General features: G+C 39.3%; 1 protein-coding gene across 3 annotated transcripts in view; it reads right to left on the minus strand.

Moving 5' to 3' along the window:
• The window catches only part of UBR2 (ubiquitin protein ligase E3 component n-recognin 2), a 51,881-nt gene extending 38,660 nt beyond the window's left edge, over positions 1-13,221 (minus strand). For all 3 annotated transcript variants that reach the window (XM_035321004.1, XM_035321006.1, XM_035321005.1), the window contains exons 1-7: positions 13,066-13,221; positions 9,108-9,367; positions 7,243-7,321; positions 5,618-5,731; positions 2,780-2,907; positions 1,647-1,785; positions 23-85 (exon numbers count right to left, since the gene is read on the minus strand). In XM_035321004.1, coding sequence (XP_035176895.1) covers positions 23-85; positions 1,647-1,785; positions 2,780-2,907; positions 5,618-5,731; positions 7,243-7,321; positions 9,108-9,367; positions 13,066-13,143 — 861 coding nt within the window. In that variant the 5' untranslated portion in view covers positions 13,144-13,221. The remainder of the gene's footprint in view (positions 1-22; positions 86-1,646; positions 1,786-2,779; positions 2,908-5,617; positions 5,732-7,242; positions 7,322-9,107; positions 9,368-13,065) is intronic.
• Between the last annotated feature and the right edge of the window lie 2,062 nt (positions 13,222-15,283).

Consider the following 15,283-nt stretch of genomic DNA (forward strand, 5'->3'; position numbering starts at 1 on the left):
ATAAGTAGGTTATGTTACTTACCACTATTACTGATTTTGCTTGATCACAGTACTGGAAGTCTCCGTATCGAACAGATCTACGTCCCTTGAAATTTGTAAAAAGGTAACGTTAACACCAGCTTCTGAACAATAAGGTCAAATGCTGCGGTTTACAATGGTATAAAAGATACAGTAAAGGTTTCAAATTCAAGTTAATCATTCTTGCTTTCATGCAATTTTCATTTAAGTACTGTCCATAGTAAGATATTTGGGTTTCCAAAACGTGACTTGTAGTTGTAAAAAGAAAATAAAACTATGCCATATATGCAGTTATCTGCTAAAATTTTGTGCGTACAATTATCAGTGATTTTAAGACACAGACACTACATTTCAACACCTTTAAAGAAGATATTAAAGCTAACTGACCTTTTAAACAAATGCAACTAAGGCACGTAGTTTATTTCAAAACTGCAAGGTTTCCCCATTCTGTGCTGCCATTACGTAAATTAAAATAGAGACAGTTGGTTTAATTTTTGTTGTATTACAGCCAGGACAGCTTACTCAAATTTTAGACCTTGTTTGATGCCAAAACATCATTTCAGGCATTGACTTCTTTTGAAGACATACATGCACACGTCTGTATTTAAAAGTAGGACAGAGATCAGCAGCAGGGAAAAATCTCCAAATCTCCAAAGTCCATCCAACAATAAAGAGCATGTGCTTAAGCCAGCAAAGGAATCTTTTGCATAGTTATTGATATTACAGAAATAGGGTACTGATAATACAAAAAATAGATGTAGTTCAGAGTTAATTAATATAAAGTGGTTGTATGTCCTTTTCCACTGACTTTCTTCCAGTTTAACTACTTTAACATCCCAAAGTGATTGCTCATTTTGAAAGGGATGCTCCCTGTTGTGCTGTCCATTCCCTGCATCAGCCCCACTCCCCCAGAAATGCATGAGGAAACAAAACATAAAAGGACACTTTTTCACAGCTACAGTCTTAAAACACAAATAACAAGATGCAGCTGTCCCTAGAAAGTTACCCAGAAAAGAAGCCCTTTTGTAAAAAATTCACGTAAGCCAGAAGACGCACACAACTGGTAGAATGTTTCTGAGACCTATGTACTAGTTAAAATCATATTTTGTATGCAGCGATTCTGAACTCATTGTTCTCTCTAAATGCTGTATAGAATGCTTTGCCTTTTCCTGACATTATCTAATCATTACAGAAAAGAAAAATTTAAAAACCACAAAGAATTCCATAAGCACAGGAACAGACAAGTGGCAGTAAGCAGACAATTATGGATTTTATCACTCACAGTTGACAGCTGTTAGTCTCTTCCCTTGCTTGGAGCAAGTACAAGGGATCTTACAATGAAAATTCCCTGGTGTATAGGAAGCCATGAGCTAAAGCTGCTGCCTGTCCTTTTCAGAGGGGCAAAGAAACACTCTGGTACCTACACTCATAAGACTTACTAGAATACAGTAATGCTGAAATATATATTCAATTTTAAATGTAGTTTGGATTGGTCAATAAGTTAGTGACCTGACACACGTGATGCAATCACATTAACCATATTATTTGGGAAAACAAGTAAGTGTGGCCATAATAAAATAAACACTAGGGTAAGCATAAGTAAAAGTTCCAGAAAGGAATTTACTTACATCTCTATCTACTGTCGTTGCAAAACCAATAGCTTCCTTCTGTGTGCAGTTGACAGCTTTCTGAAGAGTATAAATAACTTGTTCATAGGTGTGGACTTCATCATTAAAGAGCATGCAGTAGTAGGTATCATTCTTCTCACTTCAAAAAGTAAACATTGGATTTATGTAATTCAAAGTAATACAATTTAAAAGATTAACTTGTAGTTTAACAACGTTTTCCACTAAGCATACAACCCAAGTCTGGGCTTCGTTTGCTACAGTTATATTCTAAAAGGACTGACCATCTCTAACCCGTATAGGAACATGCAACTTTCCTGCAGAATTAAATCCAAAATGAGCAAAACCTTAAGACAAAACTTAGGTCTGAATAATACTTTTGAGCATTTGTTGATTCTGAATCAACAGTTTCCTAAGGAAAACATTTCCTTCCAGTGCAGCTGTGCTCAGTACATTCTCCCATAGCTTCCTAGAGGTTTCACTGGTCTGGCATTATTTTAACACACCTGCTTCCCCAGTACTACATAAAGATTTCTATTATACAACAAAAGCTTGGCAGTCTCTGAAAGAGAACTCCACAATCCTCAAACCCACAACTTTTTACGATTACACAGTCTCAGTACAATCTTTTGACTCCCATCATTTTGTTATATAGCAGTCTTCTTCATACAGCACAAAGTTACTAACAAGCCAACACACAAAAAAAAAATATCTATGATTATACTTCATTATACTATATTATATTTCAATATTCTGTAACATTTCAAAATTTGTAATAAATGGCTCACAAAAAGTACAAAATGCTTTTGCCATTATAACTCCAATAACTTTAGTGCCACCACTTGTTTCAGGGTATTGTATTGTAGTAATATTTCCTTTACAATATTAGGAAAACAAAGCTATCACAGACACTTTGCTTCAGCAACTTTATGGAAAGAAATGGGATGTACCCAGAAATAAAAAATAGAGGAAAAACAAATCTAGTAAAACTTAGTCTGTAGCCCACAAAGTAGTATTCCTGATAGAGTTTTAGGAAATACAGAAAATAGGCTTAAAGAAATAATTTACATTTTCAGAATTTACATTTTTTTTTCATTGGAAGTATCTGCAGGCCTTTAAAAGGCCTATATACTTACATCATTTCTAGGCCAGGCAATTCATTTTCTTTTTCCCATGTTAATATATCTACTGCATATTTAAACGTGATAGCAAAGATATTATAAGCTCTTGCTACCATATCTTCCGGTAAGTGCACAAGAGGATCCTGAAAAATAAGTATAAATAGAAATTGAGAAATTAAATGGCATTCAGAATAGGGAATTATGTCAAATTCGAACTTTTCTGTGTCAAAGATGATGTAAGCATCTTTAATGGTGCCTTTCTTTAAATAACTTTGCATTTGAAAGGAACAGAGTCAATAATCAGCCTGTTTTCTTTTTCATTTTCTTCACTGAAAAATCACCGAAGTGGTGATCTAGCACTCAATGCCCAAATGCTAACTTGCCTATGATCACCCACTTATATTTTCACCCTTCTGTGTTTTCACTTTCCTTCTCACTTTTGCATACCTCCTAATATAGCCAACTCACTTTCAGCCTCAGCTGTATCAGAACCCTCTTTTTCCATGTCTTCAAAAAACATAATTTGAGATCGCTATATTTTGTTCCACTTATTGATATTAGTAAACTGCAGAACACAAATAAATGTGCATTTGTTGCCTTCTTTTATATGTACCAGGCTTTTAGAGGCAGAAGTCTTACCTATCCAAGACGGTACAACGAGCACACACTGAGATCACAAGTTATGATGGAAGTCTCTCACACACTGAGGTATCATCTGCCCACAAGTCCATCTTGTTCAGGGACACCCGTTCCCTTCTGCATGGGAACATGCACTTGTGCTCATTCTGCACTCTCCTGGGTGCCCCCCATTTGACACCTGCAGCAGCCATTATAAACTCAGCCTCCCTCCTCTGCCAGAACAGCTCTGCAGAAGAGAACAGAAGGGCTGCTGCTGCTAAGGGAACTGAGAAGAGGAGAAGGAGTGCTGCCTCAGTCTGCAAACTCAAAGGAACTTCTTTCTGTTGTGATGCTCAAATCAACTCCTGCCTCTTCTACCGATCTAGGAAGGGAACACTGCATGGCCTGCAAGCCACCTGTTGGACCACATGGACTAACACCAGGTCACTGACTCAATTCACAGTATTGTAAAAGTCTGTGTAATAGTTAACAGAGAAAGACATGTAGCAGTAGCACAACTCCTGTTGTAGGATTACATTGTACCACCAAGATCTGTGTGCTTCAGTACAGCTTACACTGTACCAAAATGGCCACAAGGAACTTTTCAGACAAAGTCTGCATTATTTACAGCAAGCCCTCAGCAGTCAGTAGTTCACCTGTACCGGGAACTGTTGTAAACTCCAGTCATCCTGTAAATTGTATTCATACTGTAAAAAAAAAAGTTGACTTATATTGTATACTGTTTATTCAACCACCCACCCCAACATACTTTGGGGGATTTTTGGAAGTTTTACAGAAATGCTAATATCCACCGTTTCTCTTTGATTCATTTAGAACTTATCTAGGATATGCAGAGTTATCAATCACCACCAGCAAAGGCAAACCTTAAACAGCTGCACTGCCTCTATTCTGAACATCTTCAGCAAAGACAAGTCTGGGCAAGGAGAAAGCAGGCTACCAGCCTACTCAAATGATCCTTGATCTACCTCAAACACAACACTCCACAGGAGGATCGATCCCCATCGCTTATGGGGAAGAAGCACAAAACCTGCCCAGTACCTTAAGTTTTTCCATCAATTGAATTATTGCCGTATTTCATTGCCACCATAAGTATCATTGGATACCACAGTAGAGGCCCACCCAAGTTTGCAGAACAAGTATTCTGAGGCTGTCCAGTAATGTAATCTGGTAGGTAGTGGTGAGTCCATAAAGAAATTGCTAAGGGTTGAGACAGGGAGGACAGATTTTAGAAGGACTACTGTCACTGCAAATACAGTTAGAGTAGCTTCACTTAAAGCATCAGATCAGCAAAATTCATGAGAGTTTTTTTTCATATATTCCCTTCAAAAAAAGTCACAAATTCTATTACATAAGAACAGCTTTAAGTGGACAGACCAGAAGTCCAACTAGACGCAATCATTCCTGAAATGTAATAACAGATACTAAGGAAAGAGTGTAAGGGCAGAATGTTCCTCTGGTCTTTGCTACCTTAAGACACCAAGACTTCCCAGGTCAAAGATGGTACCTGCATTTTTATGGAGCCATCAATTATTTTTTCTTCCACAAATACATTAAATTGCCTTCTGAACATATATAAACTTTTAGCAAGAACAGTGCTTTCTATGTAGCATTAATTTCAACAGCTTGAATTCATAATATAAATAGTGTTTTTTTTTGTTTGTTTGTTGCTAGCTTCATTTATTCTAAGTCATTACGCTATAAAAAATGAAGAGATGTTCTCAATTTACCTTCTCCATAGGAAACAAGCCTTTATAGACCTCTATCTTAACTCTATGGCATTTTTGTAATAGCAAGTTATTTTGACTCAAAAACATTGGTGCACTTCACTTTGTGAGAATCAGAACATATGTTACACAGATAGCTTAATTTGGCTTATTCACGCACATGACTACATTTTTTTTTCACATTGAAGACTGCCTTTTAGAATAAGACAGAAAAACAAACTGAACTAAAGCTGCATAGGCAACCAAGAACATAAAAAATAAAGCCTTCAAGTAGAAAATGTCATTCTAAGTAATTCTAAGTTTGGTAAGATACTAATTTTGTCTAATTCATGGTGTGGTTCAATATTTCTATTAAGTTTACTCTAGTCTCTTGTGAACACTTATGTTTTGGCATAGAAGACTATATATCAGCTCATTTGAATGATTTCTTACACACACACACGCGCACAGTTAAGACATCATGTTTCAAACCAATATTAACTGTTACCACCTCTTCTTCTGCAGTCTCTGAAGTGTTAAGTTCGTGCTTTTGACAGTAAGGACCTTCCTTCCAAGCCTCTGTGTCACCACAGTCACAGAAACCTCCTCCACCTGACGTTGTCATCTGAAATGATTTTTAAAACAAAGTTATGTGAACACACATATAAGCATGCATGCACATTAACACAAGCAGTCACAACTAAACTACAAAAGCATGATCACAACATCCGATAGTTTTTCCAGTATCCTGTTGAAAAAACAGAGAAATGATGTTCTGTTTCTATGAAGGCTAAAAGCTTATTTACTTCAACCTGCCTATGCCAAAAGGGGAAAAAAAGTCTAAACGTTCTTATTCAACCCCCTCCAAGGCTATGTAGAAATAATGTACACAGTTTATGACAGGACAACACAGTAGTAACATGCAACTTTTCAGAATTTCCTACTTGTAATGCCACCTTTCCTACTTCAGATTCTCACATTTTTCATCTGAGCAAAGCTTTATCATCTCATATAACATTGCTAAAGGAACAGACGTGCTGTTTCTAATAACAGGAGTTCCCGGACAAAACTTACAAACCATTTGCATCATAAATCTTCATAAGCATAGTAAGCAGGAGCTGAATACTGTAATGATGTATTGTTCACATTGTTTTAATAGACTTTGACTTAAAGCAAAGATAAGCTCAAATTAATAAACAAAAATTTTTGAACCATAACTATTAAATTCATAAATAGGTGAAGAAATAATTATCCTATGTCAGCAAGGTACATTCTATACATGCAGATACACCCTACAGTATCAATAAAGTTAGATGGACATTTGAAATGACATATGCTTACACTTTTGGATGTCTTCTAGACTTGCTAATTCTCTAAGCAAGCTTGTAAGCTAAAAACCTCCAAGAAGTATGCTGATATCAGCAAAATGTGTTCGGTTTCTTGAAGTAGGTTATTTTTTCTTCCCTCTGAATTCTAGCACTCAGTGTAAATCAAATGAATGCACAGTTACACTAAAAGGAGTGCTGTGAAGCATTATCAAAAACAGATTTACAGAAAGGCTGCATTTAGCTTCCTGGTTTAAAAACACACCAAGAACTTTTAGTTCAAAAAAAAATACAAAAATAAATCTACACTATTAGTAGCAGTAGACTAGGGCATCTACAGTTCTGTTACTTTCACATTGTATTTAAAAACAAACAAAAATGCTGCTATTGTACAGAATTTAATATCAGACATTTAAAGGAAGTAATTTTAAAACAATAGCAGTTTCACAGTAAAGGTTTTTCATTACCTTTTAAAAATCATCGCATTCAAAACAAACAAAAACCAAGTTTAATGCTGTAAAATATATTAAAAATAACAAACTCACATTTCTAAGTTTAGCTGTTGTGCATAAAATTTAATTGCTCATCATTTTAAAATACTAAATTTCAGAATGTACACTCAAATTCAAACACTCAAGTTCATACAAGATTATTGCACAGACTAAGTCCAAACCTCATATTCATCCAGTGTTTTGAAATTAGGGATACATTCTATAAATATACATTTATAGTTTGAGCTACAAAGGTGGAGTTTCATACACATACAAAGACATTAAATGACTAAACCACATACTCCAGCAGTATTACTAACCCTGTATCGGTGCTCTCTGTGAATACTTCCAAGAAAGCACTCCATGCACAACACACAAGTTGGGTCAACTGCACAGTCTCTGACAACAGGAGAGAGGGAAAGAAACATTAAACAAATTCTTAGACTTTTATTATACATTCTACAACAGGTAATGTTCAAGTATCACCAATATCAGCCTTCTGACTACTGCATATGTTATTCTAAAAGATGAGAGAGAGAGAGGTTCCAAGGAGGGGGAAGCCATTAAAAAGGAAATGGAGAAAAAAATCTGCTCTCAAAACAGAAGAGGCTATAGAAAGTTTGTTTGGGTAACATTTATACTTGGATAACTCAGCCACTGTCTTCCAAGAGGTGAGACAAGCATATAAGCAAGTAAACAGGTGGATTACAGCACGCAGTGCAGACAGGTACACAGTATAAACCTAAGTGAGTTCTCTTGAGTACAGAGTACTAGCACTAACAATCTTCAAAGACTTTTTTTTACTGAACACTGGAAAGAAAGACAGCACACAACAGATTACATCAAACGTCTGCTTCCAAGTTTAGACCTACAATCTCACTGAACAGGTCCAAGAATGCAATTTCCTCAACCAGAAGACTGGAGAGCATAATTAAGTCCTGTCTACAAGCATGGCTGCATTAGATTGAAGTAGTATTTCTATGAAAAAAGGACTAAAAAATGAAGGAAACATTTATGCATTATATTTAATTACCTCCCTGAAAAAAAAACAACACAAAATACATGAACTTATGTAAGGCGACTGCTTTCAAGCCACCTCAAGATTAAGGGACTCAGGTTATGCAACGTAAAAGCAACCACCAGGAAAATCAGTGTCTTCTGATGGTTATTTTTTTGTAAAACAAGAATTCAGAGAAACAACTTATTTTGTTCAAAAGATGACACTATAGATTCTATGGAATGTTGTTATTAAGAATTCTCTCAATTTCATTTCACCATATAAATTCAACCAGTTAATCACTGAAAGATAATCAGGCAGCCAGAACTTACTATGCATAAAGTACCAAGTCATTTTCATGTTTCTTTCCTCCAGAGGAGCCACAGAAAGTAAAAATGTCAAAGTGGAAATATAGGAAGCTCTTCTGCTCTACAATAATTTCTGTTTGTGGAACACTGCATTTTTTAAAGATATTAAAAGAAACCACTTACTGCAACAACTTTGGTTAGATTAGTTCTACAATACTGATTATCAATTCTTCAGAGCCCTAAACTTATGACAAACTCAGTACCATTGGCAAAGTAATTTCTCAAGCAAGTGGGCTTGATAAACTAAAGCAGAAGCAGATCTGTAAATTCCACAACTGGAATGGAAAGATGCTGCTTTTAACAAATGTTGTTAACTCCTAAAACATTTATTCTTTATCTCCAACAGAAGTTTCATTTAAACTCTCATTATTGGTCATTACCAGCTATAAACCAAAGCAATTTCTTAAAACACAACAGGAAACAGTAACATGGATCTAAGGAACCCACAAGTTTTCTCTTCCACCTCAAGATGAGAGGCCTCAAAACACTTCTTAAACACCCAAACTCCATGAAATGCACCTGCCCACTTATTTCTGATTAACGCCCTTAAATCAGTCTGACTGTTCACCTGAACTACTTTTTCTGTCTTGCATTTCTTCTGTACAGAAAACAGTCTACAATATAGTAACTAATATTTAACATTTACCACCCCATCGTGTGTTAGTTTTTCCCTGGTCCAACCCATCATGAAAGACAAACACAAATTTACTTTAAAAATACATTTGAGGTATTAACTCTTCATGAGGACAGTATGTTTCTATCTAAACTTGTTCTGTAACTTCACAAGTGAGAAACGCTTCAAAATTGCACTTTGAACTACCTGCAAGAATACGTAGGCTCTCCCACTTTAAAAACACGGCCGCAGAGATGGGAAGGCTTGTTCGCTTGCTCAAGCTTTGGAAAACCAAATGCAGGATCTTCACCACAAAGATACCATTCCATTGGTCCCAGCAAAATGTGTTGTGCCAGCATGTCTTCTGTTCGTGGAGCAGGGTTAGGACCCCTGCAGTAAATTTTTGGTACATAATAGGCCAGATGCTGGTATACTTCTTTCTGAAGCTCACTTGCTTGCAGCCATTTCTTTAAAAAAAAAAAAAAAGAGTAAAAAAAATACATTAATAAAAATACCAACCACAGTTCTATCCATAAGGCAGCCTTTCTTATTTCTAACTTAAAAATTTTAAATGGCATTACAAAACCAGAAAGCCCTGTTTCCTCCCAAGTGTTCAACCTAGCAGGTTACATAAGAAAGACATTAGGAAAGGAATCATCTGTTTACCAGCTTGCACATTTTACCCTTTTGACACACAGCAGTTTTTTGTTGTTGTTTTCCAAAACACAAGATTTAAGAGTTCAAATTCTTAAAGGTTTTCCACCAGGATGAGTGACCAGTGAAACATCCCAGCATTCACAGTGACTTTTAAGGGTATGCTGGCTGCATTTATGCGGCGTGCAGACTGATGCTGCCAGCTGGGGACACAGAGGCACAGCGGAAGCCTGGAGTTGGCACGGAGCAAGGAAAGACAAAAAGCACAAGGAGACTGGCAAACACAATGTTAGGTAACCATCCATCTCATTTAATTTCAACAAATTAACTAGGAAAATAAGGGGGTTATTTTTGTTTCTCCTACCACCAAAATAACAACTCATCCAAATCACTATTTCAAGTATGTTTGATGCATGAATTCTCTTAGTCAAGAGAAAAACTGTGTTGACAGAGATTTTAAAAGCCAAACTACTGTACCTGCTATAATCCACCAAGAAACAGCTTTCTAGTTTTTTCCCCATACTTCACAGCTTTCTAGGTGTGCCCCCCGCACATCCGAAGAGTATAAAATAACCCTCAAAGCCAACGTTTGTTTTATTCCAGCCTTGCAGATTACATTTTTATGAAGGTCTAAATTGCAAATTAAGGCTGCAAGGCTTTTATAATAAATAAATGGGAGCAAGCATTTACTGCAAGAGTGCACTGATTAAATCCTGCACAATACAAACAGCTGTAGCACACCATTTCTCATTGTCATGCCATTTCTCACTCTCAGTGTGACAACCAGATACCCCCAGGCAACTTCAGATAAAGAATTCAGAATCAACCTGAAACTGTACATGAAAAGCAAGAATTAATTATACCAAAATAAACAGCCTTGATAATCAAATGTTTTAGCTTGGTTTACTCCCAACTGCATACGATGAACTCTTAAGAACTTATGCTTGAGATAACACAGTTGTGGTAAGTTCTCCACAAAACAGAGTCAGCAAAGCACGTATGCCATTCAAGGGTGGTTGTGTGTGTTGTGTTTGTTTGCTTGTTTCATTTTTTTGTTGTTGTTTTGTTTTTAATGCACTGCAATGTTTTCATTTACTAGACTATTTTTTTCTAATGCAGAACTTCATATAAAGAATTTATTTGTCAATACATCTTAGTATGAAATTATGCTTTCCGCACTTCTCCTTCCCTCAGTTTTACTCCTTAAAATCAAAACCAACCTACTAAATCTTTGTGTTGATCTTGCTTTGATGGTCAATGCCAGGATTTCTTCCAACTAAGTCCATGGGAAAAGATCCCCCCAACCCCCATCCATCTAAAAGTTTACAGATAATCTCACCGTTGCCACCAGGATTCAGACAATATTGCACCAAAAAAGTCATTGTTATGAATTTAATAATTTGATTTTTTTCCCCTCTGCTCATTAATCTTTTCCTCCCCTTACATCGTATCTACTACTGCCAGGAGATGACCCAATCACAGTGGAACTGACATTGCCTCTTCCATGATTCCTATTTAATAAGATCATTTTTTACATAATTTTCTGGAGAATATGTTAGTATTATAATATCTGCACTTTTCTCAGCAAAGTGCCTTTAATTTCCACCTGTTAAATCAGTAGCACATCACTAATTTCTACCTAGAAAACAGACAGTGCATATTAGCTGCACTACAAGCTCAGGCAAATGCCTGGCCAGAGAAAATTCTTGTTCCTCAAGTAAATGGCTTTCCCATCCCCAAAATTCTGGGAGTAATTGCCTGAAAGTTAGGTGTGGCAACTCAGAGTGTCATCACACCTAACTCTCTTTGTGGATCCAGTTCTACACACAACTGCGCTCGCAGCTTTGAATCCTGGCTAGGAGAGTATCAGAAGGCAGGAGGTATGGGCTCCTAGGACAAGGAAACAGATGTCACACCAAGAACCACCAGGAAGGCAACTCAACACACTGTTGTGCATATAAAATTGCTATTAATATATATGTATGCATATATAGGTCGTGCTACTTTTCTAAATCACTGCCTTAGAGGTACTGAAGTGCAGTAAAACTATTCAAAACTTTGGTATATATTCTTCAAGAAAAACAACTCGTATTTAGGAAAGCTTTCAGGATGGAAGACAAAGAAGTCACATGTAAGAAAAGCTAATGTTCTGTTCTCCCAAGAGAGGTTTTTATTAAAAAGGGAAGTGTATTTCTCCTCGTTTCCTCTCCCCTCAGACTTCTTATCCCCTGGCAGTAACTTTTGACAGCCTTGAAAATAACCCAAAAAGCACTGTTCAAATAACATTTATGTAAGCAAATATCTAATAGTCCATCAAGAGTTGCTATTAAACCCGTATCTCGGTAAGAGATACTAGCAGAACAAAACATGTAATGCAAACAAGTCATGAAACAATTCAATTTACTCTTTTCAAAAGCTAAAAGGTGTAATTTAAATAATTTACGTTTTTGTTAGCTATATAATATCTAAATAGCTAAGTAATAGCTAAAAAAGCACCTGCACTCCAGGTTCACGTGCTGCTGCAGGTATTGGTAATTTATTCTTTTTGACTGTTGTTCTGTGGAAGTTTATAGTTAAGTTGCTGCAATGAGAAACTGAAATGCAAAGCGCTGTAACTTGCTGTGGATCAGTGCTTGTTTTGTTGGTATTGTGTTATCAGCAAAGTAATGCCAGCAGCAAAAGAAGGGAAGGAGAGAAAAACAGTACTAAAAGCCAAGTACCCTGGTCACTTACACAATCAGGCAGCACTGGTTGTGTTTAACTGCTAACACACAGCAAAACTGACAGCTATAGGTCTACAAACCGTAGTTTGTGCTGGAAAATAAAATTGAGAAAGCATTGACTAAGGCTACGATGGCGCTTGTACCTACGCAGAAAATCTGTAAATGTGCTCCACTTGGTGGACCTCTGGTTTATCTACAGCGTGACCCAGAAAAGCAGCCACCACTCACAGAGATAAGGCCGTTTGGGCTCCGTTTGTGCTAACCACGCACATTTGCCCATTTCATCATCCCCCTGCCTGCACTATAGGTATACCACCACAACCGAAGGACAACCTGAGCTGTAACAGTCTTTCGTTTTGGGAAGCGGCTGACGTAGGTCAGCTCCTCAAGGTCTTATCCAACAGGCGCACACACAGGTGGCCTCAATATTTTAACACACGGAGCCAACCCCACAAATAGGTAACGTCTAAGATTTGGCATCTACACCTAAGCGAAAACAAAGCGCTTCTCTGAACAGGTCGCCTGTAAGACTCCAATTCTCTGACTTCTGAAGCGCTTTTCATAAAAAAAGGGGAAAACAGATGAAAGTAAAGGGTTCTGAGTCACACGGATTTTATCCCTATTTCCTCTACGAGCTCCCCGCCCCAGTAACCCCGAATGCCACCTGAGCAGAACCTCAGTCACCGGGGGGGGGGAAGGAAGGACCCTGCCATTAACCTCCGTGGGACGAGCCTGCCCCTCGGCCGCCCGCTCCCGGCCGCCCTCCCCCGCCCGCTGCTCGCCCTCACCGCGGCGATCTCCTCGGCGGAGCACTCCAGCAGGCCCCTGTCGAAGGCCGGCACCTCGGCCTCCAGCTCCGCCGCCATCTTCTGCCGCCGCCGCCGCCACGGAAGCGACCCCCGGAACCGGGCCCTGCCGGCCGCTCTGCCCCGGGAACCCACTTCCGCCCCGCTGCGTCACAGCCCTGCGCCGCGGGGCATGCTGGGGGTTGTAGGCTCGTCCTCAGGTGCCGCGCTGGTTGCCTGGGAGACGGCGCGCGTTGCTAGGGGTGGGGCCGAGGGGCGGCTCGGCGCCACAGGGAGGGCCCGGCGCCGGGGGGGGGGGGGGGGGGAGGCTGTGGGCTCTCGTGTGCACACGCGTAAACACGCGTACAAAGGTAGACACGAATAGACACTGACACGAATAAACCCAAGTATGTGCACACACGTATGTCGGCCATGTACACACAGACACACACGTACACATACATACACAGCCACGTATGCACCCACATGTACACACACAGACACCCACACCCCATGTACACACACACAGACACCCACACAGACACAGACACACACATGTACACCCACACGGACACCCACACGGACACACACGGGCATATATGCACACACAGACAGATATACCCAAAAAGCACACACAGACAGATATACCCAAAAAGCACACACGCACGCATACACATGAACACACAGATGTACACATATGCACACACACACAGACAGACGTACACACAGAATCACAGAATGGCAGGATGCTAGGGATTAGAAGGGACCTTGAAAGATCACCTAGTCCAACCCCCTGCCAGAGCAGGAACACCTAGATCAGGTCACACAGGAATGCAGCCAGGTGGCATTTGAATGTCTCCAGAGAAGGAGACTCCACAGCCTCTCTGGGCAGCCCGTTCCAGTGCTCTGTCACCTCACAGTAAAGAAGTTCCTTACCTTTAAGTGGAACCTCCTATGTTCCAGCTTGCACCCATTACAGATGAACGCAGAGGCATATACACAGACGTACGTACATGTGTACATATCCACTCAGAAACACACGTGTACACACAGACACGCACAGATACGTGCAGACTCACATACCTGTACAGATGTACAGACTTACAGCTGTACACACACATACACACATATACCGACGTACACACATGTACAGCCCCACACACATACGCACACAGCACATATACATGTATGCACACACACAGATGTATGTACATGCACACAGACACACACCCTCTGGTTAAGGCTTTGGGACACACTTTGATCACCCTGACGGCTGACCGTGAAATCAAAAAACTGTTCCACCCACAAAAGAAACAAAAATCTGTAAATGAGGCCAGCACGGTGACTATGGCTTTAAGACAAATGTTACCAAGTACAAAAATTGCAGAAGCTCTATATCCTCTTCTTCAGCCCTCCTGGCAGCAGCCCTCAAGCCGTGCACCGCCCAAGCGGCAGTGCTGCTCATTAAGGAAAAGCTCCACATCTGCAACTTAAAACACAATCACCATTACCAAAAACAACAAGCAAACATCCAGCCTATTTAGTTTCAGATAATAAGTGCCCCCTCTTTCCACAAGCTCTTCCTGAAAAATGTTGCATTTCTGTCGTACCCGCAGGCTTGTCTGCTCGTTGGCACATCAGTGTCAGGCACAAACAGGGTCTTGCTTCCATCCAGCACTCTCCATAAACCTAAGCGGAGATGAGGGACCTACACCACCAAGTAGTGCTGGGGAAGTCTCTGCTCCCAACAGTTTACACTCCCAAATTTACACGATGAGGAAGAGGTGAATAAACAGGTAGGAAGTGGAAAGACAAACAGAGTTATAATTGCCTAAAGTGCTAGCCAGAGATGGCTGTACATGTTGCCATTGCCAAATTGTACCAATTTACAACAAAATTATGCATTAAAAGTGAGTTCCAGTTAGCAGCTTATATTCCTTAACATTTTTTAAACATACTCATAGTGCACACACATAGCTGTTTTTTTTTTTCCCTTTTATGTCTCACTTCTTCCTTCTCCTCACGCTCCTTTCAACTAATAATTTAAATATGAAGTTACCCAAGGGAGAGACATTATCTTCTGTCTGTCTGAACTGTGACAAATGCATCTAGGGCCATATATTAATAAAGGAAAGAGGGTGGGCTGCATGCCATTGCCCGGCTACTCCCAAACAGATTTAACGCTCCTTGCGTCAGGGGGCAGCAGTGCACGCTAGCGCAT

The sequence above is a fragment of the Oxyura jamaicensis genome, chromosome 3 (genome assembly GCF_011077185.1).
Source record: "Oxyura jamaicensis isolate SHBP4307 breed ruddy duck chromosome 3, BPBGC_Ojam_1.0, whole genome shotgun sequence".
NCBI classification, from domain to species: Eukaryota; Metazoa; Chordata; class Aves; order Anseriformes; family Anatidae; genus Oxyura; species Oxyura jamaicensis.